Source organism: Vipera berus (genome assembly GCF_964194415.1).
Source record: "Vipera berus genome assembly, chromosome: 5".
NCBI lineage: Eukaryota > Metazoa > Chordata > Lepidosauria > Squamata > Viperidae > Vipera > Vipera berus.
The window spans coordinates 480,000-506,203 of record NC_138207.1 but is presented as its reverse complement, the minus strand read 5'-3'; the positions used below and the strand labels follow the sequence as shown (position 1 = coordinate 506,203).

The following is a 26,204-nucleotide window of genomic DNA, read 5'->3' as shown; positions in this document are numbered from 1 at the left end:
CAAAAGAACTCGTGCAGCTGCACTCTGTACCAGCTGAAGCTTCCGAGTGGTTCTCAAGGGCAGCCCCATGTAAAGAGCATTGCAGTAGTCTAGACGAGAGGTCACAAGTGCATGGGTGACTGTACGCAAGGCATCCAGGTCCAGATAGGGTCGCAACTGGCGCACCAGACGAACCTGGGTGAAGGCCCCTCTAGTCACAGCTCCTATATGATCTTCTAAGGAGAGCTGTGAATCTAAGAGGACACCCAGATTGCGAGCCTTATCTATGGGGGGTAATAACTCGCCCCCAATATTAAGAGATGGAATAATCTGAATTTCCTGACATGCCGGTATGTACAGCCATTCAGTCTTGTCCGGGTTGAGTTGAAGCCTGTTTCTCCCCATCCAGACCCGGACCGCTTCCAGGCAACGGGACATCACGTTGAGGGCATCACTGGTGTGGTTTGGGGTCGAGATGAAAAGCTGGGTGTCATCAGCATACTGATGATATCCCACTCCAAAACCACGGATGATCTCACCTAGCGGCTTCATATAGATGTTAAACAGGAGAGGTGAGAGGACCGACCCCTGAGGAACTCCATAAATGAGAGGTCTCAGGGTCGATCTCTGCCCACCCGCCAACACCCACTGTGAACGTTCCAGAAGGTAGGAGGAGAACCACTGAAGAACAGTGCCTCCCATTCCCAATCTCCTGAGACGCCGCAGTAAGATACCATGGTCGATGGTATCAAAAGCCGCAGAGAGGTCTAATAGGACCAGGACAGAGGAATAACCCCTGTCCCGAGCTCGCCAGAGATCATTCATCAGAGCGACCAATGCCGTCTCCGTGCTGTGTCCGGGCCTGAAACCCGATTGGTACGGGTCTAGATAATCAGTATCTTCAAGGAACAGAGGAAGCTGATGCGCCACTACGCTCTCAACAACCTTCGCAAGAAAGCGAAGGTTGGAGACCGGGCGAAAGTTGTTTAAAACAGCTGGGTCCAGGGAAGGCTTTTTGAGGAGGGGTCTCACCACCGCTTCTTTCAAGGCTGCGGGGAAACTGCCCTCTTTCAATGAAGCAGTTACCACTGCATGGATCCAGCCTCGTGTCCCATCCCGAGCCGCATAAACCAGCCAGGAGGGGCATGGGTCCAATAAGGATGTAGTGGAGCTCAGCTTCCTCATGATCTTGTCTACCTCGTCCAGAGTCACAGGATCGAACTCTTCCCAGATAACATCAACAAGACTGTCCATGTTCTCATCGTCAGATTCTGCCCAGTCGGAATCCAGACTGGTCCGGATCCGAGCGATTTTGTCCAGCAGATGTTGGCTAAATTCCTTGGCACGACCCTGTAAGGGATCCTCCTTCACCTCTAGATTAAGGAGGGAGCGGGTCACCCTAAACAGGGCGGTCGGGCGATTATCTGCGGACGCGATAAGGGTAGCAAAGTAATTAGACCTTGCCCTCCTCAGCGCCGCGAGATAAGATCTCGTAAAGGACCTTAGTCGCGATCGGTCGGATTCAGATCGGCTGGATCTCCAACAGCTCTCTAGGCCCCGTCTCCGACGTTTCATCTCCCGGAGCTCCGTAGAAAACCATGGAGCCCACTGGGATCTGCACCGGGTCAGGGGCCGCATGGGTACAACTCGGTCGAGTGCTTCTGTGGCTGCCTTTTCCCAGGCTTCCACCATGGCATCGGTCGAGCTATGAGCAAAGGAGGCAGGTGGGGGCCCAAGCGCTGTTTGGAACCGCCCAGGGTCCATTAGCCGTCTGGGGCGGTACCATTTCGTTGGTTCAGTAACCCCACAACGGGGTGTGGCAAAGCGGAAGGTCAGCTGCAGGAGATGACGATCTGTCCATGACAGGGGTGTAACAATTGGGGAACCCCCACCCAGATCATCTAACCACTGTCCAGATAGGAAAATCAAATCGAGCATGTGACCTCCTACATGAGTCGGGCCCTGGATTACCTGCGTCAGGTCCATGGCCGTCATGGAAGCCATGAACTCCCGAGCCAACTCAGATGATCCCCCCAGGGATGGTAGGTTGAAGTCACCCAAGATCATAATTTTGGGGAACTCAATCACCAGCCCCGAGAGGATGACAAGAAGCTCGGGCAGGGCTGCCGCTACGCGACTAGGTGAAAGGTACACTAGCAGCAAGCCCAACTGAGCCTTAGGGCCACATCTTTGGAGGAGAGACTCACACCCGGCTATTTGGACAACAGTGGCCTCTCGCGGATATAGGTTCTCCCTCACCGCTACCGCCACTCCCCCGCCTCTTCCCTGAGCCCGAGGCCTGTGTAGCACCCGGAAACCTGGTGGGCAAAGATCCACCAAAGGGACACCACCCTCTGGTCCTAACCAGGTCTCCGTAATGCAAGCCAGATCCGCATGTTCTCTCTCAACCAAATCTCGGATGAGAGGCGCTTTATTGACTATGGATCTGGCGTTAAGATATACAAGCCTGAGCTCAGGTGGTTGTTTATCTTCGCTCCCGGAACCACGGGCCGAAACCAGAGGGTCGGAGCGCATCACCGCTTGAAGATAGCGGGGACTCACTCCCGGATGTTGATGCGGCCCTCTGTTCGTACACCTACTGCCATTCCCTACCGTCGTTGGAATAGGAAATCCCACACTCCGCTTCGGGGCCCTGGGGGTAGCTAGTCCAAGCTCCCTCTCAGCGTGATCAATCTCGGGCCTGGCCTGAGTAGTGGTTGGTGGACACCTCCCAGTATCTGACCGAAACTCTAATCCCTCCCCTCTCCCTAACCCCACAAAAAATTTAGTTAAGAAATAAACCAGGGATCTCTTTTTGGCTTTATATCGGAGGTCCCTGTCCCTGCCCAAAGATCTCTCGGGGTCCCAATGATTGGGTCCGTCTTCAAGAGGAGAAGTAGAGAAAGAGGCGGGTCGCACCCAGGAAGAGGGGGTACCCCTGAGAGCGTATAAGGCTGTGTTAGTATAGCAAAGGCGAGCCATAATTGTTCATAAGGTCCAGCAGTAGGCGATTCCATGTTTGATCAGGAGGATTTAAAGTCAGAAAGTGGGCAGAAATCCAGACCGTCAAACCAGCTCTACTGCCACTCAAGCTGGTTAAATCTTTGGAGCAGGTCAGTCACCGTCCTCTCACGACGGTTATAGGCCTGATCCGGTAAGCGGCTTGGAATATACGCCCAGGGTAAGGCATACCCCCATAGGTCTCTCACCTCTAGGGGGGTAGCCGATGGAAAGTCTAAGCCACTCTCTCACAGTGACTTTATACCCGGGTCTTTCTGAGTCCTTTGGGGGAATGGCAGACAGAGGGATTGAGCAGCTATTGGTCAAAGGCAGAGCAGTCAGTTGAATAATAAAATGGAAAGGTCTTCCGGCTGCACATATTGTTTTCCGTATCAGGAGAGGGCTGGGTGATAAGTGTAACCAAAATCGGCTGGCTGAGCACCAACAGCTTCGAGTCCAGCATGCCCCATCGTGATAAAGGAGCCATAAAATCAGAGCCCCCAGGAGTAGTTGGTAGGACAGTGCTAGTTTAGATAGATTAAGTGGACTAAACAGGTCCACATTCAGCTTGCCAAATTCTGTGACTATGGATTTATTGGGGCAAGTAGGGGAAAAAATTAAAATCCCCGTAGATCTTCCATTTGGTCTTGCTGGCCTCACGGAGCGCGAACGATGGAGAGATGAGCTGTGTCGCCCAACGGTCTGCGGCTCAAACTGCCTGCATTCCATCACTGGGCTGTGGGTCTTCATGTCGGAGTGGCCGGGGTATTTCAGTTCTCCTCCCTGCCAGCCGGTCCAGACGTTGTTCTTATTTTTCGGATATTTCTGTGTTTCAAGTGCTGTTTAAGCTGCAGCTGCGTCGGCTCCGAAAATCAGCTGATCGGCGCTATGTAAATTGCAGCTCTTCCGGGCCTTCCAGGCTCTTCCAGGCTCTTTAGAGGCCGTTCCGAAGGTCGCCGTAAATCTCGGAGCTGATTTTAGATACGGAGGGCTCTGCCGCTGCTGAAAAAGCGACAGCATTAAAGATCTTCTGTCTGCATGTTTTAACCCCAATACAGAAGGTTGAAACCTCTGTAGGGCTCCTAGGATCGCCTAAATAGCTGGAGCTCTTCGCGGAGCTCAGCCAAGTACGTCCGCCATCTTGGTGCTAGGAATAATAATAATAATAATAATAATAATAATAATAATAATAATAATAATAATAATAATAATAATAATAATAATAATAATAATAATAAAGTTGGAAGGGACCTTGGAGGTCATCTAGTCCAACCCCCTGCTCAGGCAGGAAACCCTATACCATTTCGGACAAATGGCTGTCCAGTCTCTTCTTAAAAACTTCCAGTGTTGGAGCATTCATAGCTTCTGGAGGCAGGTTGTTCCACTGGTTAATTGTTCTAACTGTCAGGAAGTTTCTCCTTAGTTCTAGATTGCTTCTCTCCTTGTTTGGTTTCCATCCGTTGCTTCTTGTTCTGCTTTCAGGTGCTTTGGAGAATAGCTTGGCTCCCTCTTCTTTGGGGCAGCCCCTCAGATACTGGAAGACTGCTATCATGTCCCCCCTCACCCTTCTCTTCGTTAAACTACACATACCCAATTCCAGCAACCGTTCCCTGTGTGTTTTAGCCTCCAGTCCCCCAGTCATCTTCGTTGCTCTTCTCTGCACTCTTTCCAGAGTCTCCGCATCTTTTTCACATCGTGGTGACCAAAACTGGATGCAGTATTCCAGGTGTGGCCTTACCAAGGCCTTGTAAAGTGGTATTAATACATCACGTGATCTTGATTCCGTCCCTCTATTAATGCAGCCTAGCACCGTGTGTTGGCTTTTTTGGTGTCTAAACCAAATCCCAGCCATCCACTACCTGATTCTGTCAAACTGTCTTTTCCAGTTGTGCCCAGTTTTACACCCCTTCCTGTCCTAAAAGTGCCCCCCCCCGTCCTGTGACTGAAGCCGAGCAGCATTTTCCTGCCTCTTCTCTTTATGGATTCTTCCCCCGTCTGATGCTGAGGCTTATTTCTGCCCTGGTGAGTAGCCACCGGCACTGCGAATGGCCCTTCAGGATCTGCTGAAGATTAATTTGTGTTTAAAATGCCGTCACCTCAAATCCTCTGCCCGGTTTCATTTCATTTCTCTGCAGCTCGGTACCCTTCCAGTGATAACACTTCGAATTTCTGAAGTCCCAGTGGTAATCCTTCCTATTCCTCATTTTGCTCCCCTTCTGTTTGCTTTTTTGTTCATTTGATTTCATTATGGAAACTGCCCTGCCTAGTTGTTATGCCAACAGCGAGACAGGCTACAGCAGTTAAAACGGAGCACAAAAGACAATTGAAATCCAAATTCAAATACATATAATGTAACCGCCAAAAGCTTGGCGAAGGAGAGGGGCTTCCTCGCGGGAGCCAAGCGCACCCCTTAACGCAGCGCCTGCCCGGAGGCAGCCTGGTGCCCTCTCCCTCCCGAAGGTGATCTGAGTCACTGGCGAGGTGGTGGGGAAGGCAGTTGGGCCCTGAGCCCTGTGGGGTTTCAGCAGGAGAATGGCAGGAGCCTGAATTGCGCCAATCAAGGCGGCCGCAGGGGAAGACTTTGCGACAGGAGCAGAAAGTCTCGGCCGTGGCTCCATCTTGGTTGCCCCATCGTCTTCCTCTGAAGACAGTCAGTCCAGGGCAGGCAGAGCCGTGCCAGGAGGGCACCTTGGCCTAGGCCAGGGGTAGGCAACCTCGGCTCTTTAATGACTCGTGGACTTCAACTCCCAGAATTCCTGAGCCAGCCACGCTGAGGGGAAAGGGAAAGGCTTCCAAGCTGAGCCCTGGCTGGCTGAGGAATTCTGGGAGTTGAAGTCCACGACTCTTAAAGTTGCCAAGTTTGAAGGCCCTTGATCTAGACCAGCGGTAGGCAACCTTGGCTCTTTTATGACTCGTGGACTTCAACTCCCAGAATTCCTGAGCCAGCTGCTCGGTTCTGAGGATCAACCATGCAGGGAGGGCTCCCTCCAATTTGCCTGGGTTATATTTGGGGGTGGGGTCTCCAGTGAATCCCAAGGCCTGGTGTCTTAGCTGGCCTGCAGACCTCTAGCCAAAATCCATCAGGTGCTTTAAGGCAGGAGTCTCCAAACTTGGCAACTTTAAGACTTGTGGACTTCAGCTCCCAGAATTCCTCAGCCAGCCATGCTGACAAGGGAATTCTGGGAGTTGAAGTCCACAAGTCTTAAAATTGCCAAGTTTGGAGATCCGTGCAATAAGGGAACCCAGCATGGCTGGCAGGAGACTTTTTTCTCCAGGCAGAGATTAAGCGGGGGGGGGAGCAGGGAGGAAAGCGGGCAGCCGTCTTTCGATCTGGAGGGGCAGCCTCAGGCCATTTCTCTAAGCGAGCCGTGGGAGACTGTTAGGAAGGGTCTATTTGTGGGCCTGGTGATGTCCAGTTGCCGGACCAAGGCTCTTCTGTCGCTACTTTCAGGAAGCCGTTCCTCCTACATCAACACAGCAAGGGTCCAGGAACCCCCGGGCTAATCCAATTCTGCTCCAATAAAATCAAGTCTCCTTGTTCGAGAACGTGCAAAGGATTTCACCATTTCCACCAATAAATCTGTCCCGAATGACAGACCACCATGTCCGGGGGGGGGGGGGGGAAGCAAAGCAGGGCCCATCAGCCTGGGTCCCCAGGAGACGGCATCTCGTGCGCGTTTGCGTTGCCAGACGGCGCAGGTAACTTGACAGCCCGACTCACGCAGAAGCTCTGTTGCTGCTCACCCACGTGACAAGAATCTCGCCAGACTGTCCACCTGCCCCCTGGGGGACGGTCGGAGGAGGCTTCGGGGGGCCTGGGGGAGGCCGGGCCTCTGCTGCCTTCTGCACTGCAAGGAGTCCAGGCTCGGCCCCCTCTTAGCGCCTCCCGGAGATTCCCCCACATCCGCAAAGACAAGCTGCGGTGCGTGTGCTGCTGCGGCGGTGGCTGGCGAGGTTTCCTCAAGGCCTCCTTTCCATCTGCCCACTGAGCCCAGTGATGCTTATACATTAGATGACAGACATATAATTACACCCAATTGTAGCTGATATTTTGCCCCTCGGATCTGTAGGGCAGCAGTCCCCAATCTTTCCGTCTCTGTGGACCAGTTAAAGTTAAAGAGCAGCTTCTGTTCATTTTGACAGAGGTTATCATTGCATTTATATTTTACTCTCTAAAATTGCATAAGTTCCTTCTTTCGTAAACTGCTCTTTCTAGCCGTCAGAGCCAGAAATCACAAATTCCTGTTCTTCCTTTTTTAGCAAAAAGTCCGTAAGGGGTTCCTAGTCACTAATAAATGTAACAAATTGCTTTTGCTGTCTTCTTGTTCCATCCTCAGTCTTTCCATTTCTGGGCATATAATTGTCTCATAGCAGGAATCGTATATAAAAATAGCCGTGCGTGGCTCTTTTCTGGCTCTCTGTCCGTGAATCCCAACAAGAAAAGCTGTGGATTCAGTTCAGTCTAACTCTTTGAAATTTTCGTATCGGCATATGTGTTTTGATCCAGAATGTTCTGGCTTTTTCACAGGTCTGTCCGGCATGATAAAATTATGTTTCCCACATAAAATTGAAGTATTTTTATGCGCTCTAATAATTTCTCTGAGTTGTATAGAAAGGAACGTTTTAGAATCGTTTAAGTCTTCAATGCACATACTGCAGTGACTCCGTGGGTTACCAGTTTTAAGCATTGCAATAAAATCATGTAATTAAAAGAAAGAAAATTGGAAAGGGGAATCTTGTCTATGGGGATTCTCTAATCACCCAGATCATGATTGGCCCAAAGCTTTTTTTGAAAAGGCAAGTGGACTTTTTTTTTTTTGGGGGGGGGGGGGGTTCCCCTGAAAACGTTTCACTCCTCATCTGGAACTGAAGAAGCTTCTTGGTTAAGAAGCGAAACATTTTCAAAGGGAAGAAACCAAGAAAAGTCCAGTTGCCTTTTTTTTTGGGGGGGGGAAAGGAATTTTGTGGTAAGATCTCACCCTCTCTTTCCATTCAAGCTGCAAGAAACAAAACAATTGCAGGTAAGTAAAACGTGCATTGCTGGCGCATTGGTCATTAAAAGGCCCCACAGATGTTAATGCAACAGGGCCCCTCCTGAGAGTTGTAAATGGGGCGGGGGGGGCGAGGGTATATGCCTATGTAAAAAAAATCCAGTTCTTTTTAGGAGTGAGGTTCAGCTTCTTCTCCAAAATGCTGCTGCCTAGATCAGGGCTTGGTGGACTCTTGGGTTTCATTCCTGCCAACGCCCGTCTGGTCAGCAAGGCCGGAGCGTCATAACTCCTCTTGAAGAAGCTGAGAGGCGGCTGAGCTTTCCTGCTCCTTTGGGCTCCTTCCGGTCCCTTGGAGGCCAGGGGGAAAAGCCAGCTCCCCTTTCCAAGGAAGGCCCGGACGGCCATTTGTCCCAGGAGGCCTCGGTTCCCCTGCTTGAGCCCTGGGCTGGACTAGAAGACCTCCCAGGGCCCCTTCAGCTCTGTTCTGTTCTCTATTCTACTCTGAATTTTATTCTATTCTGAATTGTGTTCTGTTCTGTTCTCTATTCTCTTCTGAATATTCTCTTTTCTGTTCTCTGTTCTATTCTCTGCTATTCTATTCTCTATTCTATTCTACTCTAAATTTTATTCTGTTCTATTCGTATTCTATTCTATTCTTTCTCTATTCTGTTCTATTCTTGCACCATCCCGCGAGGGTTTTGCTCTTGTCCTTAGAATCGGAATCCGAGGGCTGGGAGGGACCTCAGAGGTCTCCTAGTCCAACCCCCAGCCCGAGGCAGGAGTCCTTATGCCACCTGGGACAAAAGGTTGTCCCAGCTTTCCTTGAAAACCTCCAGCAACGGAGCACCCCCCCCCTCTGGGAGGCAGGCTCGTAGCCCATCGGATCATTGCTTCCGTTAACCGATGGGCCAGGGCATCAGTTGTGCCCAGAGTCTCCCCTCTCCCCACACCAATAGCCCAGGGGGGGAGGGGGGATCCATCCACTGGCACGAAGAGACTTTCTGGCCTTTAAAGCCTTTCCAGCCTCAGCCGGCTCTGAAATAAAATGCAGACTCGAGGCGGCCTTGGGGGCTAAGCAAGTCTTCCTGCCTGCGTCTCTCCCCCCTCCGCAAAGCCTTTCCTAGCTCTCTCAGGCGCTTTGCAGAGCTCACCTGCCGAATTGGGCCTTCCCAGCCTCCCTCCGGCTTCCTCGTCTCCTCCCGAGCGTCCCCCCTTTTCTCCCTCTGCCCCAAGAGGAGAGAAATCGGGAAACTGTAGGTGGAATAAATGTCTCTGGAGGTTCTCGGTCATCCTTGCCTGAACGGTGCTTTTTCAAAAGGCAGCTGGACTCATTTTTCCCTCCAAAAAGAAGAAGAAGACTTTTCGCTCCTTATCCAAGAAGCTTCATCAGTTCTGATAGCAGGGATCCTTCCACCCCTCCCGCCATCAGAACTGATGAAGCTTCTTGGGTGAGGAGTGAAAATTCTTCTTCTCTTTCTCCTTCTTCTTCTGCTTCTCCTTCTTCGAAAAAAAACAGTCCAGCTGCCTTTTGAAAAGGCACCTTGCAGACATGTATGTGGAATAAGAAGTATAAGGGAGGTTTGAGGGAGCGGGAGGTTCAAAAATGTGATCTATAAAAATGAATGAGTGAGTGAATGAATGAATCAGTCAATCAATGAAACAATCAAATGTAATTTTCCTCCATGCCATCAAACTGGAATGGCTTAAGGCAGGCCTGCTCCTTCACAACAAAGTCTGTTCCCTACCTTTAAGCTAGCAGTGGAAAAAGATAAACCAGGCTTGGTTAATAAATTTCTAGAATATTAATCAGAGTTTTGCAAGAGCTGCTAATTGTTTTATTATTGCTCTTAAGCAACTGCTCTTTCCACATAGCTGCATGAGAGAAATGGCCATCCACACTGCAACGGCCTTTTGTGCAACAGCTACGAACCTGGTTCAGTTCTGATAAAATCAAAAATTGTGCCCTTCCCGGCTGTTCAAAGGTGCCTTTTTCCCAATTCCCCTTTGGAAGTCCAGCTTCCCCATTCCGTCGTTGTTTCAGGAGCCCTTGAACTTGTTCCCGTTTTATTTTTATTCTATTTTATTTATTACATTTATATGCTTCCCCTCCTGCTCTCAAGCGACTCTTCACGTTGCCCCAGGACTTGGAAACGGTCTCCAAAGGTGTCCAGACTTTTAAGGGTCCACCCAGAGAAACCCAATTGACTGAGGGGGGCCAGTGGCCCCCACAAACCAGCAGTGGCATCTCCGCAGCCTCTGCCAGGCCCAGCCGCCTCCTTGGCACGAGGGTGAGTCCAAGGACAGCAGACACGGCTGTACTGTAGTGCCCTGTTCCTTACCGACTACTTGGAGAAATTTTGCATTAGAGTTTGCCCCCTGGGTGCCCTTTAAAACAGGGCTTTTCAACCTTTTCACCCGTTGCACCACTTTTAGGATATGGCGACATCCGAGGACCATCAGTCGCCTAGCAAGGGGTCAAAAACATGATGACCAAAAAAAAAAAGGAAAAAAGTGATGAAGTACAGGTAGTCCTCGACTTACAACAGTTTGCTTAGTGACTGTTCGAAGTTACAGTGGCACTGGAAAAAGTGCCCCCCGAGCCACAGCCGAGCAAGACACCTGCCTGCCCGCCCAGCGGCGCTCTTCCTCCTGTCCGAGGTTTTCATTGTTGTGACCATTTCTGTTGAGGATAGGCAGCGGGGGTGGGGGTGTTTGGTTTTTATTTCTCCCCCCCCCCCCCGCTGGGTGGTTGCAGCAGGTTTTGGTCACTTCACATGACCCTGGGACACTGTGACCGTCATAAATAGGAATTGGTTGCCAAGGATCTGAATGTAAGTCACAAGACCCTGAAAGATGCTGCAACATTCCAGCTGGATCCTGGCGCTGATCCTGGCGCTTCCGCTGAGCCCCGACAGCCCTGCAGCTCCAGCCGTCTCTCGCTCAGGCTTGTGCGGTGCTTCCACCGGTTCAGCTCATTCCCCTCCCCCGCTGCCACTTTTCTAGGATGGCCGCGTACCACCTGCCAGGTGCCAATGTACCACAGGTGGTACCCGCACCACTGGTTATTATTATTATTATTATTATTTATTGAATTTTTATACCGCCCTTCTCCCGAAGGAGAGAAAAGCCCTGCTTTAAAACAAATAAATAAAGCAAATAACCCATGAGAGAACTTCCAGTGTCCTGTGGACAGACTCATAAAAGAAAACTGCCAGGTTTGCCTTTCTCAAGGGAACTCCCTCCCTGCAGAACATTCCCCCCCCCCCCGTAAGGTTTGGTCAGCCACCACCACCCCAACCACCCCCTTGGTGCTCTGGAGGAGTCTTGTCTGGCAGAGCACTTGGAGAGCAAGATAAGAGGGACGCCAGAGTAGATGGGGCTGAATGCATGGGCTTGGTGGTGGTGACGGTCTTGTAGGCCTTCTGCAGTCCGGTGAGCAGGGCCCATACAGGTTGCTGGCCCCTAAATGAATGAATCGAATCAATCAATCGATGAACGAATGAACGAACAGTGAGCAGATTGTTTCTGAAAGAGTGTGGCTTATCTGGGCTCTGCTGGAATTGGGTGCCACCTGATGGGAACCCTCCTTCCTTCTTTCCCCCTCCCAGGTTCTTCCGGGGATTCGGCCTTCAGAGCCACCGACCACGGAAGCGAAAGCGACAAGCAGCACAAGAAGGTGAGCCGGGAAGGAGCAGAGCAAGCTCCGGGGCAGACAGACTCAGCAGAGGCCCAGTGTGGAAGGCCGGCTTTCTGCCTCCGAGCACAGGCGCTTTCTCAACCCCGCCTTGGGTTGCCAAAATGAGCCCGCCCAAGTCCAGAAAAATATTGCCGATGAGTCACCCCTGGCCAGGAGACAGACGCACCGACCTGCCTATTTTGAGTTTCCAAAATGTTTTGCTTTCAAATGGGTATCCAGACTTCAAAATGTAATGGGGGGGGGAACACAATTCTCTCTTAAGGATGGCTCAGGAAAGGAAAAGAGGCCCAGATTCTCTGGGGATTAATCAGCACTTTGAACTGAGCCCAGAGGATAAGGAAATAAGTGGGGGGGTGGATGAACTTCCATGCAGTTTACATCCAGCGTTTTTACTTAAGATGGCAGCTTAAGGGAAGTGTCAGGACCCACCCCAAACCACGTCTTAGGAAGACAAAACTCTTGGAGCCAAATCTTAGTCCAAAAGGAATCTTTACTATGACATGCTTGGTTGTAGGAATACAAGACAGGACTTAATATTGTTCTACAAACTAAACCCTTATAAAGAGTTCCCGGTTCAACCCCCCCTTAACCCCATTTGGTCAGTCCCCCATCATTTACCTCTACCATCCCTCTCGTGGGAAAAAGGAACTTACGACCTTTTATATTTATTGCTCTCTTCCGTGACACAAGCCAAATGCTCCTACCCTAACCCCCCCCCCTTTTGTTCCCCCAGTTCAAAAGGCTTTCCTTTGAAATGCCTAATACAGGCTCAATACACATCCGTTCCCTCCTCCTCGGGAGATGGCAGGATCCCTGGAATAATGTTTTAAACATGCATTTATGAATATGATATAAATGGATTCTGACAGTAAGCCCAGAAACGTCTGCTGGAAGTCAGAGGGGAGGGGGTTAGCCCCTCACTCGGGGGCTCCAAGACGCGGCAGGTTAACACTTTGCAATCAGTAAAGGAGAATATTCGTAGCTCAGGGTTGAAAGGAGGGGTCTTTGGTGCCCTCTGAGCTGGGCTCTTGTAAACCTTTCACTACCCAACTGAGTAACATCATCAGTGCTAGGAAGCGGAGGGTTGCAAATGAGCACTGATGACGTCACCTAGTTTGGGCCGTGAGACGTCTGCAAGGAAACAGCCCAGCTCAGAGAGCACCACGGGCCCCTCCGCCCTTTGCACGTTGGACATCACGTGCAGGCCAAGGAGGAGTTGTGGCCATCGCGAAGGGTCTGCCAGACACACACACACACACACACACCGCTGAGGCCAGGAGGGCACGCTGCTCTGATGGTGCTTTCAGCAGAGGGAAGCTCCCGTTGCAAAGTGGCTGCCTCGGTTGGTTTTTCTTCGCTCCGGCTTTTGGCAAGGAAGACCCAGGCGAGGCAGTTCCTGCCCTCGTCCTCCGATCCGATGGTTAGGATGCCGCCTGGTGGGGTAACGTGGGAGACAGGATCCTCCCACCCCCCTGCCAGGCGGCAAGAGGGCCTGCTGTAGCCCTGGGCAGAGGCTCCATGCCAGCTTGGCAAGGAAGCTGGTGCCCAACGGTGGTGCTGGAGGGGGCGGGAGGACACCCCCCCTCTCTCCCAGGGTTGTTGGCAGGCGGTGGTGGCCCCAGGATTCTGTGGGGTAAGTTGGGGAGCCCCTCTTGGACACCCCCCCTCCCCAAGCTGTACTGCTGCCCCACCATCTTCCCTTCTGGCTTGGCTGAAAGGAAAACTCATCATCCATAATTCCACCCTCCTCCGGTAGATGCTTCGCCATGTCCCCTGCTTGTCTGCTCCAGCTCTTCCGCAGCCCTTTGCTCCGATAAAGGAGAATCTTTGTCGCCCGGGGCTGAGAGGAGGGGGGCCCGGGGCTCTCTGAGCTGCGCTGGGGGGGCCTCGTTCTTTTCCGGCAGGGCCAGAGCTGATGCTCTCCGGAGGAGACCCTTGAAGGGGGCAGAAAGGCTAAGGCTGGCTTGTGCTGTCAGCCCCCCCCAGAACCAAAGAAGGCCCCAATTCCATTTCTCCCCCCTCCCGGGACACAGACCGTGTTGCACAAGGGAGAAATGGTGTTTCCTCTCCATTCGGGTGGGCTGGCAGGACCCTCGTCTCTCCCTTCGGCTGGCCCCAGGGTTTCCTTCCCACGAAGGGCCTTCCTCCTCCTCCTCCTGCAGGAGGGGCCTGGGAGCCTCGCCCCCCCCCCATCTCAGGTTTTTTCTCTGTGTGTTGCACTGGGGGGGGGCGGCTGGGCCTGAGGTTTCCTACCCGGGTGGCAGCCGAAGAGGGGAGGGGGGGGGTCCTTTGGGCTCCGCAGGGGAGGGGGAGGAGCCAGGAAGGAAGCGCCACGAGGTGGGCCACCTCACTTCTAGGGCTCTGTTCTTGTCATGCTCTGCGCTGTGCTGTGCTCGGGCCCGATTTGAGAGCATTCAGACGCCGGGGGTATGTTTCTGACCCCGGCAGTCCCCCCCCCAGATAAGCAGGGCTGGGAGACCCCGTGGAGCTCCTTGGCTGATAGGATGAAAAACTCCACAGACAGGAACTTGCTGGTTGGGGGGGGAAGAGAGACTCAGCGGAAGGAGACCTGGCTTTAGAGCAGGGTGGCTTCCCTGCAGCGAGACCCCCCCCTCCTCCTCCCCTCCCTCCCTCCCTCCTTGGAGCAGTGAGCCTGGTTGGGATGGCAAAGGGAGGGAGGGCTCTGCCTGACTGTCCTGGTGGTGCCAACTCTGCCTGCCTCCGCCTGCCCTATGCCGGATCCCTTTCTGTTGCTGGCCTGGGGAGGGGGGGAGGCCTTCCTGGCCCTCCCCTAATTAACCCACCTCTCCCACCCGCGGTTTTATCGGCCTTCCACCGGCAAGAGAGGCTCCTGAACGATTTTGGGAGCACCAAGGACGGGTAAAAAGTTCCATTTATCAGCCACCCGCTTCCATCTCCTCTGCCTGACCGGGTGCGTTCACACCGCCCCCGTTGCTGCTCCCGGGAGCCTCGGTTCGAAAGTGGTTTGCCAGCCGTCTGGCTAGAGAAGGGCGCTGAAAGAAGTGAAAGCTGCCCCTGTTTGCAGAGATGGTATCTGTCGGTTGTGCAGGTGTTCCACGTACCTCTGTGGCACGACAGGGAGACGGTCGTGACTGGATATTATTTTCTCCTGTTCAGCGCCAGCTGCGATTGTCCGGACAGTCCCAAGTTACTCCCAAGAGGAGGAATTTCGTACTTGGGCTCCTCTTCGGAGGGTCCCAGTTTTCCTGTTTTGTGCTGGGGGGGGGGGAAACCCTGAAGGCGCCTCGTCCCCTCTTCTCTCTCGACCCTCCCTGAGGACGAGGCGGGTCTTTCTTCCGTCCCTCGACATTCATCTCCTCTTCCATCGGTTCTGTTGGCGTCTGTGTGCGTGTTTGTGTTGTACCTTTTGGTTTGACATTATTGCCCCCCTCACCTCCATTTTTTTTCCTTCTCCCCCTTCTCACCCCCCCATGTGCGGCAGGGACTCCTGGGCGAGCTCATTCTCTTGCAGCAGCAAATCCAGCAGCACGAAGAGGATGTCCGCAGAGCTGCTGACCAATTTGGGCCAGCCGCCGCCTCCTCCTCCTCTTCTTCCTCCTCCCAGCAGAAGCGCAAGGTGATGCCTCTCACAGACCAGGCAGGCCTGGGGAGGGGGGGGCTCCTGCTCTCCTCCCCCCTCCCTCCCTCCTCTTTCTCCCAATCAGACCCTTGGCAGTGATCGAACTGTGGTGGCTGGGCTTTCCGCTCTCCCGGCCTTCCTCTTGCGAAGGCCCCGATCCGTTGGCTCCCGGTTGTTCGTCCCGGGGCTGTCTTTCCAACACGTAGATTCCCGCCTCTTTAATTCTCACAAAAGGGGGTGCTGATTCCCCTGGGAAATTCCCGGTTCCTCCTCGCTTTTTCTGTCCCCTTTCGAGACCGTCGGACGCCGATGGAGACTGAGACAGTCGTGTTGGTGGCTGCCTGGTCTTTGACAGCCGGGCTCGGTAAAGGTCAGCGGTTGGGAAGGCAAAGCCTCTCTTGGAGGCCGTCCCTGGAGGTCAGATTCCGGCCATTTCGAGAAAGGTTCTTCCAGGCCAGGGAATCTCTGAAGAACATCCGGCCAGGATGAGGGAACCCGGGGCGGGGGAGAGTGTCAGGGGGAGCTGAGAGCTGAGGAAAGAGGCCAGACAGCCAGGGAGGTCCCAAGTGAGGCTGTAGCCCAGCGTGTTCTGGTCTCCCATGGACCCCCTGTTGGAGCTCAGCCTGCCCCCCTACCCTCCATGCCCTCAAGGCATGGAGTGAGCAGCCACAGCGTGGAAGGAAGGGCTGCCAGGCCCACCTGGAGGAGACCTGGAGGCATTTTGATGAAAGCTGCTTTTAATGTTTTAACGCTTCCAGTGCTTTTAATGACTGCATAGTCACCAGAGATAAGCTTGATGGGTTTTTGTTTCTTTTTTTTAATTTGCACTTTAGTCCTGGGAGGTGATTATTGCCTTAATCTGCTTTCGGTGAGCCAAGGAACAGGATCTGACGGGATCTTCTATTCCACATACGGGGGGGGGGGGGGGGGTGTCAGCGTTATCTTGGGTTTCTTTTTAGCCCAGAAATCTCCTCTTCCGGTGGAGGAATGGATTAACCCACCGGCAAAACCATCCCGTTCTTTTTCATCCCTCCAACCTGTTCCCTGCTCTCCTGAAGGCTGGGGGGCTGTCGGCTGCTTCGCTCCACTCTGCTTTCTTTCCCTTCCGGAGAAGAAGCAGGAAACGGTACCAGTGCAGAAGCTGTGAATGCTCCATCGTTGGAGGTTATAAGAAGAGATTGGACAATCATTTGTCTGGAATGGCATAGGGCTACCTGCCTGAGCAGGGGGTTGGACTAGAAGACCTCCAAGGTCCCTTCCAACTCTTGTCCTGTTACTGCTGAATTAGACTCCTTCAGCTGGAGGTGACTAATAGCCATAAGATTCAGTCACCTCCATTCAGTGCCTCACACGGTAGTGCAGGGGTCTTCCAACTTGGCCCTTTGATGACTTGTGGACTTCAACTCCCAGAATTCCTCAGCCAGCATGCGCTGGCTGGGGAATTCTGGAAGTTGAAGTCCACAGGAAAGTTGCCACGTTTGGAGACCTCGGCTCTAAACCAATGATTCTCAGCCTTAGCAAATTGAAGATACGTGGGCTTCAGCTCCCAGAAGTCTGCGTAGCTGGCTGGGGAATTCTGGGAGTTGAAGTCCACAAGTCTTAAAAGTTGACAAAGTTGGACACCTCTGCCATAGGCCAAAGTGTTGCTGCTCGACAAAGCTGAACATTTTTAGTCGCAAAAAGAAAAGCCTCTTTTTTCCTGATTTCTCGCACGTTGACCACTTGTTCGCACAGCTGGGCGACTATTCTGGGTGCTTCCCAGGTGCGCTGAAGCAGCTTCCCGTCAAGCTGGAGTATAAGAAGCTCAGAGGAGAACAGACCAGCTTTGTCCTTCCCCCAACTCTCCCTCATGGGTCATCACTCCTTTCTCAGCTGGCAGCCCAGGGCTGCTCTTGGCTCAAGGGATGGCAGTTGAAAGCTGTCCGATGGAGGGGCTCTCCCTGTTGAATGGCTGAGGAATGTCTGTCCTTGATCGAGAACATCATTCTGATGTGGAAAGAAAGAAAGACCAACTTTATGTTCTTCAGTTTGGACAGCTTGTTATTTTGAACATTAGAATAGCTCCTGCTAACACCCGGTGGAGCTCCGTCTACTTCAGGGCTGTTTTATGACTGGTGGACTTCAACTCCCAGAATTCCTGAGCCAGCATGGCTCAGCTTGGAAGCCTTTCCCTTTCCCCTCAGCGTGGTTGGCTCAGGAATTCTGGGAGTTGAAGTCCACCAGTCATAAAAGCCACGTTTGCCTACCCCTGGTCTAGCTGAAACTTTTTGAAGCACAACAAATGGCATGAGGCAAGAGGCATTAATGAATGTAAAGCAAATATTTCCCCTAAATTGTAAAACCAAAGGCTAGTGAGTATCTGTGTGCACATTTTTAAAAACCTTTTATTAACAGCACAGGAGATTTATTTTTTTTGAGCAGAGATGGATGGAATTGGAGAAATCAGCTCTGTTATTAGTGCATACAGAAAAGGTCTCTTCATTTAGAACAGGGGTGTCAAACTCAATTTCACTGAGGGCCACATCAGCATTGTGGTTGCCCTTGAGGGGCCGGGTGGGTGTGGCCTGGGTGGGCGTGGCCTACTTGGTGGGCGTGGCTAAAGTGCGTATAGCCTACTGGGTGGGCATGGCCAGCTCTACATCATTGGCATCAAGGGTGCCTATGGGGGCCTGGGCAGGAGTGGGACAGATCTGGGGGTCTCTGGCAGAAGGAGGGTCTCTGGACCAGGGCCAAGGCAGTGGGGACCGTTCCCTCACTGTTTCCAGGATGGCTTCAGGGGCCACATGAAACCACTTTGCGGGCCGGATCTGGCCCCCGGGCCTTGTGTTTGACATGTCTGATTTAGAAGAACATGGTCCTCAAGCGCACTGCTAATAAATCTATAGCTTCTTCTTTTAGAAATAAGGTATCTTGAGTAAGTGTAGCAGCCATTATAGCAAAATGCGTTTAGGAATGAGTTTGATTTCGGGTCCAAGTTGTCAGATTTGACCAAATTGTTCTTGTAAAATAATGGCTCTTAAAGCTTATGATCTCCTGCATCTGAAATACTTTGGTGTTGTTGTTTTTTAATTTATAATTTCAGCTTGTATGGCCACCCAATCCTACGGGACTCATCAGTCTAACCACGATTAAAACAATAAATGGCTAAATGAATTTTTATCTCACCCTATAGATGTTGGTAACATCCGAAATGCCCACCGTGTGCTTCTGTGTCCCTTTTGCTACTGCAGGTTTCTGATAAAGAAAAGATCGATCAGCTGCAGGAAGAATTACTGCGGACGCAGGTATGGGAACTTGGCGGTTGTGGAGGCCAGATTCTTCATTGGCCAGGTGGGTTGAGAAAAAAGCAAGGCAGGATCTGTGTAGCCCCACTGAACGTTTGATCCCCGGTGAGCGTGCTGCCTACCGGTGAGATTCCTCTTGCCCTGTAGAATCAGATCCAGATGCGAGTCAGGGATTTAGGGTGACCCCAAGCACCTCTTAAAAATACCATTATTGAAGACCTATTTTACCTTTCCTGGGAGGAAAACACAATGTTCTGAAGGAATCTGAGATCTTTTGGACACGAAGCAATAGAAACTAATCCAGGAGAGAAGCAACCTAGAACTAAGGAGGAATTTCCTAACAGTGAGAACAATTAACCAGCGGAACTACCTGCCTCCAGAAGTTGTAGGGGCTCTATCAGTAGAGGCTTTCAAAAAGAGATTGGACTGACATTTGTCTGGAATGGTGCAGGGGTAGGCAACCTTGGCTCTTTTATGACTCGTGGACTTCAACTCCCAGAATTCCTGAGCCAGCCACGCTGAGGGGAAAGGCAGAGGTTTCCAAGCTGAGCCGTGCTGGCTCAGGAATTCTGGGAGTTGAAGTCCACGAGTCATAAAAGAGCCAAGGTTGCCTACCCCTAGTATAGGGTCTCCTCCTTCAGCAGGGGGTTGGACTAGAAGACCTCCAAGGTCCCTTCCAACTCTGTTATTCTATTTTTGTTGCTACATTATTGTTAGTTATTGGGTAAGAGAGAGCTGCAAACTGGGCAGTCTGTTTTATCTCCTGCACTTCTCCTCTCCAGTCTTGACATTAACCACTTCCATCTTTTTTGCAGCTGAAATATCAGCGGATGCTGGAGCGTTTAGAGAAGGAGAACAAAGAGCTGAGGAAGATTGTCTTGCAGAAGGACGAGAAAGGCATTCATCAGAGGAAGGTGAAGGTAAGGGATGCAGGAGGTCTCCCCTGCTGCTGCGTTATTTCCAGGAGCGGTTTTCGCTTCCTGAAAGCCCAGCCTCCCGTGGATGGCAGCGGCAGTGAAGCCCCCTCTCCCCAGGCCCCACCAGCCCGAGTTCCTTGGCTAACGGGGTCCACAACATCCCTGCCTGCCTTCCTGGGCGGGAAACCTTCCCACTCCAGTCCCTCGACTGGCGTTCCGCACCACCGTGGCTCTCCCTCTTTGCCTGTAATTACAGGAAGGGATTAAGAGATTAGACGATGAGAGTGGTAACCTTTCCTTCTTCCCCGTGCTTTGGCTCCGGCCCCACTCACCAAGTTCATCGTTTCCTTCCCTAGAAGTCTTTGATTGACATGTACTCCGAAGTTCTGGATACCCTGTCAGACTACGACGCCAGCTACAACACCCATGATCACTTGCCTCGGGTGAGTTGGCGATGAGCCTCTGCATTCACACGTTTCTCTATTCCTGTCAGAAGCACCTAGGCGTGCAGACATACGTCGTTCAACCCCGGGTGTCTCTCTGGAGATTCTCCACCCATCCAGGTCATGGTTGTCTCAAGGGGGCTTTTTCCAGGAGGGGCCGGGACTTTCTTGGGGTTTCTTTCCCCCTTGAAGACGTTTCACTCCTCAGAACCAAAGAAGCTTCTTGGATGAGAAGCAAAATGTCTTCCAGGAAAAAAAACGCCAAGAAAGTCCTGTCGCCTCTTAGAAAAGCATGGAATTGGAATTGGAATTCGTCACTGAGGATATAAAACAGGAAATATGACACGTGTCACGGTTCGGACAGATGAAACTTTTCAAAGAACTTCAAGGCATTGTTTACCTTAAAGAATCTTTATTTGAGTAGCCTATCGTGGGCACTCACTGAATTCCCCTCCCCTGAGTACATAGTATCAAAGCACAATTGCCTCTTCCAATTAACAGTCATAAATCACGTTCCCCAATTAGCTTGAAGCGCCGGCTGCTCTCCAGCCCGCCAATTCCTTATCATCTCTTATTTCAATGACCTTGGTTCTCACACTAGGTTCAGTGTTCTGTCTGTCTGGACTCTCATTCACATCCCCCCTTCCCCAGCATCCTCTAACTCTAAAAGCGAAAAGAAGAAAATGACTACATTTCCATCTGTTGTCAATGCAAAAACATCCGATGTTAGCAGCGTTGACAACATGTGCAAAAATTATGTAGAAAAAACACGATTAAAACTAAAAAGACGTTTGCCCGGTCCCGTCGCCAGCATGTTCTCTCGCCAGCAGGAGCTCTTCCTCCGGACGTAGTGAAGAGCCTCCTGCACAGCGCAGCCTGGGTGAGACGGTTTGTTCTTCTCCACGTTCTCACAAAGCGTCTTCTGTGGGGAAGCCCCATTTTCTTAAGAGGGACCTTTGATCTTCCTACTGGGGACTGCAGCCTTTTTTAGCGCTTTCCGTACAGGCCAGGGTTGTTCTTGACCAGGCAGTAGACCGTCATGTGGCTCGCATTCTGCATTCAGACTGAAAAAGGGCAGTGGAGCTGTGAGGAAGAGGAAGGCTGCCATAGTGGGAAAGGCCTCAGTTGTTAGGGTAGCAGGCAATAGCCGGCTTGCTTTGGGGGCATCCCAGGAAGACTGTATCCAGATGGAATTGATCTCTCTCGGATCTTCTGTAGAGCAACTTTTGAAAAGCTTGGTTTGGAATTCGGGAAGCCGCCTCGTAGTCAGGAAGCAGAATCCTGGAGCGGTGGGCAGAAACGCCGCCGGCCCGACCTCGGGAGAAAGCCTTCGTCCCTTTGAAGAGACGGCCTTTGCCTTCCAGGTGGTGGTGGTGGGAGACCAGAGCGCCGGCAAAACCAGCGTGCTGGAAATGATCGCTCAAGCCCGGATCTTCCCTCGGGGCTCGGGAGAAATGATGACGCGCTCGCCCGTCAAGGTAGGAGCCCTGGGCCCTCCGGCGGAGACCCGATCCCGGTGGGATCTGCTCTGAGGTTTAACGCGGTCCCTTTTCTCGAATCCACTTGGGGCCTCAGGTGACTCTCAGCGAAGGTCCTCACCACGTGGCCATCTTCAAGGACAGCTCCCGGGAGTTTGACCTGAACAAGGAGGAAGATGTAAGTTCCAAGTTGCAGACCGCTCTCGGAGGGCTTGCTTTTTAAAAAAAAAAATGTACCCCCAGGATGAATTACCTGCCAGTGGTAGCAAGGGATTTCAGTAAGGGTGGGTGGAGAGAGGTCAGCTTATTCAGAGGTGGGCCCGGCTGGATGCTTCCTCGTCCATGTCGCTGAAAGAGGTGGTGGTGCCCCCTCTTCTAGGGGCTTCTGGGAAATTCTGGCTGTGTCTCCCAGTTTCCTCTTCTGGGGAGAAGGTGGCTGGAGAGGGGAGGGGATCACGGGGTTTGGGTTCAGGCCGCAGCCTGGGTGTCGGGCGACAAGGATCAGCTCCGCACAGGAAGAGATTCATTGCTGCGCAGCCTCTGCGCAGGAATCTTCCCGGTGAGCGGATGCCGCTGCTGCTGAGGGACTCTGCCTGTCTGGGGTCATGGTGGGGAAAAGGGGGGCAGGACTGAGCCTTTTCTGTCGTGCCTGACAGAGGACTGCTAGGCCTGTCCGTTTATCTCCCAGATCCACATAAAAACTCCAGGGTGAGCACCCTGGAGGCCTCTCCTCTCTACCCAGGGAGTCCCCGACTTAACAACCTCACTTGGGATCGGAACTTCCACAGCTAAGCAGCAACGGTCGTTCAGTGAATCACGCCCAACTTTATGGCCATTTCTGCCCCCGGGGTCGAGGGAGTCACGCAAGCGAATCCGGCTTCCCCCACTGGCTTTGCTTACGGGGAGGTTGCAAGCGGCAATCCCAGCTGGCGCTGTGGCTTTCAGAAGCCCGGGGCCTGGACTTCGATCGTGTGACCACGGGTGCCAGTCGTAAATCGCCTTTTCCAGCCCCGTCGTAACTTTGAAAGGTCACTAAATGCAGGGTCGTTAATGCAAGGACTGCCTGCAGCCTGACTGCGTTCTTCTCTGTGGCTGTTCCCGAGGATGCCTCTCCCAGGCAGGGCCAGGCTCTGTGCGCCTCGGGCCTCTTCCGGTTTCTCCAGGGGGGGGGCTCAGGGTTTACGCTTCGCCCCCCACCCTGACTCTGCCCCCCCATCTGCTTGTGCCGAGACAGCTGGCAGCCTTGCGACACGAGATCGAGATCCGGATGAAGAAGAGCGTGGGCAGCGGCTGCACCGTCAGCTCGGAGGTGAGCCCCCCCGTGCCCCTCCCCACTTCCCCCATCCGTTCCCCCCTCCCATTTTTCTCTCCCTCAAGTTGCGGTGCTGTTTCCCTTGCAGACCATCTCGCTCAGCGTGAAGGGGCCCGGCCTGCAGAGGATGGTGCTGGTCGATTTGCCCGGCGTCATCAGCGTGAGTCTCCTGTGCTGGGCAGGGAGGGTTGCGGCCGAGGAGGCGGGGCCTCGCTCCACCCGGCTGGGTCTCTCGGCTGCAAAACGGGGGTGCTGCTGTCCGTCTGGGCCCCGGTTAAAGGGGCACACACACCCCTCGGGTTCTTTGCAAAGAAATCAGAGCAATGACACGGCCACAGATTTAACATCCAATCTTGGATCCCAGCTCAGCCACAAAAGTCCAGGGACGATTGTGGGCTGAGCCTTTTCAACCCAATGCCGCCCCCCCCCCCCCCGTTCCTGCTAGACGAAGGGAGTGTTGCCTACACCGGAGGCCCCCAACCTTTGGGGCACCAGGGGTCGGGTCCTTGGAAAGAGGTTTTTCCACGGACCGGAGAGTGCGTGGTTTCGTGTGCTGCCTGCATCCCACGGTTGGGGCTTTCCTTGTTTGTGCAGACATGCCACGGACCGGTACCGGTCCACGGACCGGGGGGTTGGGGATCCCTGGTCTGCACCAAGGACAGGTGGCCTTTTCCAGGTTGGGGCACTGCTGCAGCATTTAAAGTACGTTTTAAGTTTCTAGCGTTAAAGAAATGTGCGTTTTCAGTTAAAAGGGCCCAGATCTGACGCAGAGTCCTGCCTTTTGCTTAGCGCTCGAGGTTCTAGCTAGAAGGTCGCTGAGGACATCCAGGGACAGATCAGGGTTTACAAAAGGCCAGCCCAGGGCTGACCCCACTGAAGGGATGGAAAGTTCCCAGGGGCCTTAAACCTCCCCCAGCCTCTTTGGCCCTGGCAGGGTGAAATTAAAGCCAGATTTTCCCCCATTCAGAGGGAGCAGTTCACTCCTAAATGCAGCTGCCTACAGAATGTTGCATTCTGCATCCAGTTTTGGTCGTCACAATATAAAAAAAAGGATGTTGAGACTCTGGAAAGAGCGCAGAGAAGAGCAGTGAGGAAGATTAGGGGACCAGAGGCTAAAACACATGAAGAACGATTGCTGGAATTGGGTATGTCTAGTTTAATGAAGAGAAGAACTAGGGAGGACACAATACCGTGGCAGTGTCTCAATATTTGGGGACTGCCACAGAGAAGGGGGCGGGAGTCCGCCTACCCTCCAGAGCGCCTGAAGGGCAGGACAAGAAGCAACGGATGGAAACCGATCAAGGAGAGGAGCAACCTGGAACTAAGGAGAAACTTCCTGACAGGGAGAACAATTAACCCGTGGAACTACTTGCCTCCAGAAGTTGTGGGTGCTCCAACACTGGAGGCTTTTAAGATGAGATTAGACAGCTGTTTGTCGAGTGGTACAGGGTCTCCTGCTTGAACGGGGGGCTGGACTAGAAGACCCCCAAGGTCCCTTCCAGCTCTTGTTATTCTGTTAAGCGGCAGATTGAAACCTCAAATACGGAGACCTGAGAGTCAGCCTCTGTTTCCCCAGACGGTGACCTCGGGGATGGCGGCAAACACCAAAGACCTCATCTTCAGCATCAGCAAAGCCTACATGCAGAACCCCAACGCCATCATCCTCTGCATCCAAGGTGAGGAAGCCGGGAGCCTTGCTGGCCGCGCAGGAGGTTTTGCTGGTGGGAGGGGGAACCCCCCCCCGCCTGCCTTTGACCCACTGGGCTCCGAGTGGGAGTGGCAGGGCAGGGCACGCCTGCCTCCGTGCTGTGGGTAGACAGCCGACCTCCTTGACCATCGGATGTTCAACGGCTCCCAGGGTTGAATAAGAACGATGCCCCTCTTTCTTTCTTTCTTTCTTTCTTTCTTTCTTTCTTTCTTTCTTTCTTTCTTTCTTTCTTTCCTTCCTTCCTTCCTTCCTTCCTTCCTTCCTTCCTTCCTTCCTTCCTTCCTTCCTTCCCTCCCTCCAGATGGCTCCGTGGATGCCGAGCGCAGCATCGTCACTGACCTGGTCAGCCAAATGGACCCTCAGGGCAAGAGGACCATCTTTGTCTTAACCAAAGTGGATCTGGCAGAGAAAAACGTGGCCAGTCCCAGCAGGGTGAGGAGGGGAGGGGAAGGTTTTCAGCTCATTCTGCAAGCAGAATTTTTTTAAAAAAGAAAAAAACCCACACTATCTTCCCATATGAAGCTCTTACCTGTTAACCGTTAGGAATAACCAGGGGGTTCTGGTGCGATTTGTCAGGAAGATTCCGTAATTTGGGATCCGTCATTGTGCCTCCTTGTCTATGAGATTTTTCTTCCACGGAAGGCTTGTTCCTCCGCTGAGGTTGGCAATGGTTTTTTACGTCTCCTGGGTCTGTATATAACTCCGAAGCGACAGGAAAGAACTATGCTTCGTGACTGGTGTGCCCGTTGGAAGCTTATGGGGAAATGCCTCTGGAGCAGAGGTCTCCCAACTCGGCCACTTTAAGACTGGTGGACTTCAACTCCCAGAATTCCCCCGCCAGCCATGCATTCTGGGTTGAAGTCCACCAGTCTTAAAGGGTTTGTAGGCCCGTGCGCTAGACAAGAGACCCTGGGCAGGCAAGTGGCTTCCGGGGGGGGGGGGGAAACCCTGGCGCCTTGGACGCAGCCAGGTGGTGCAGAGCCGAGCCTCGGGACCCCCCTCCCCCGCTTGCTGTGCTGGGGGGACGGTCACCGTCACCATTCCCAGCTGCAGGGTGTGACTTGAAGCATCCCGAAATCCCCTCTGCCCCGTGGACTGTAGGAGCCCTCCTGCTCTGTGCCTGGGGGGGGAGTTGAAAGGGGGGTGTGGGGAGGCAAGGCTGTCTTCCCTGAAAAACCAGGGACAGCAAAGCCACCGGTCAGGATGCATTTACAGGCAGTCCTCTTTTTATAGCCTTCTCTTTAATGACCAGTCAAATGGCACGCTGGACCCCTCCAAAAGCCACTTCTGACCCATTTTTTAAATGACGCAAACACACACTCACACGTCACATGGTTGCATTTGGGGCACTTGACAAGTGGCTCCCTTTATGCCTCTTAGCAGCATCCCCCTCAATCACGTGACTGCAGTGTCCTTTGCCGGTTTCTGGCCAAAAAAAACTGCCCATTTGGGAAAAACTCATTCACTAAACGATGCAAAAATGTCCAAACTAACAACGCAAAAAGGTCGTCAAATAGATCACGTCCACTCATGTGATGCCTCCGTTGTAAGTCGAGGTACTTTTGATTCCTGTCCTGGGCGGGGGGACACGATGCCCGCCTCGTGATGGTGGAGGGTTTTGCCAAAAGTCAGGGACCCCCCACCCCATCCCGGTGGGGCTGAGCCGCTGCTTTCCTCTCCTCGCAGATTCAGCAGATCATCGAAGGCAAACTCTTCCCCATGAAGGCTCTGGGCTATTTTGCCGTGGTTACCGGAAAAGGTACGTCAAATGGACATTTGTCCAGCTTGCAGCCC

The 26,204-nt window shown here is 52.7% G+C and overlaps 1 protein-coding gene across 8 annotated transcripts in view; it reads left to right on the top strand.

The window, feature by feature from the left end:
* OPA1 (OPA1 mitochondrial dynamin like GTPase) overlaps positions 1–26,204 on the top strand; it is a 60,218-nt gene that overhangs the window by 9,316 nt on the left and 24,698 nt on the right. For 2 of the 8 annotated variants that reach the window (XM_081329426.1, XM_081329424.1), the window contains exons 5-17: positions 11,579–11,646; positions 15,131–15,265; positions 18,499–18,552; positions 19,368–19,472; positions 19,826–19,912; positions 21,277–21,390; positions 21,488–21,568; positions 22,625–22,699; positions 22,791–22,862; positions 23,297–23,404; positions 24,279–24,378; positions 24,712–24,842; positions 26,097–26,169. In XM_081329426.1, the coding sequence (XP_081185552.1) occupies positions 11,579–11,646; positions 15,131–15,265; positions 18,499–18,552; positions 19,368–19,472; positions 19,826–19,912; positions 21,277–21,390; positions 21,488–21,568; positions 22,625–22,699; positions 22,791–22,862; positions 23,297–23,404; positions 24,279–24,378; positions 24,712–24,842; positions 26,097–26,169 (1,203 nt within the window). Of the gene's footprint in view, positions 1–11,578; positions 11,647–15,130; positions 15,266–18,498; positions 18,599–19,367; positions 19,473–19,825; positions 19,913–21,276; positions 21,391–21,487; positions 21,569–22,624; positions 22,700–22,790; positions 22,863–23,296; positions 23,405–24,278; positions 24,379–24,711; positions 24,843–26,096; positions 26,170–26,204 lie in introns of all 8 variants that reach the window. The other 6 variants (XM_081329428.1, XM_081329425.1, XM_081329430.1 and 3 more) reach the window with 5 other exon arrangements.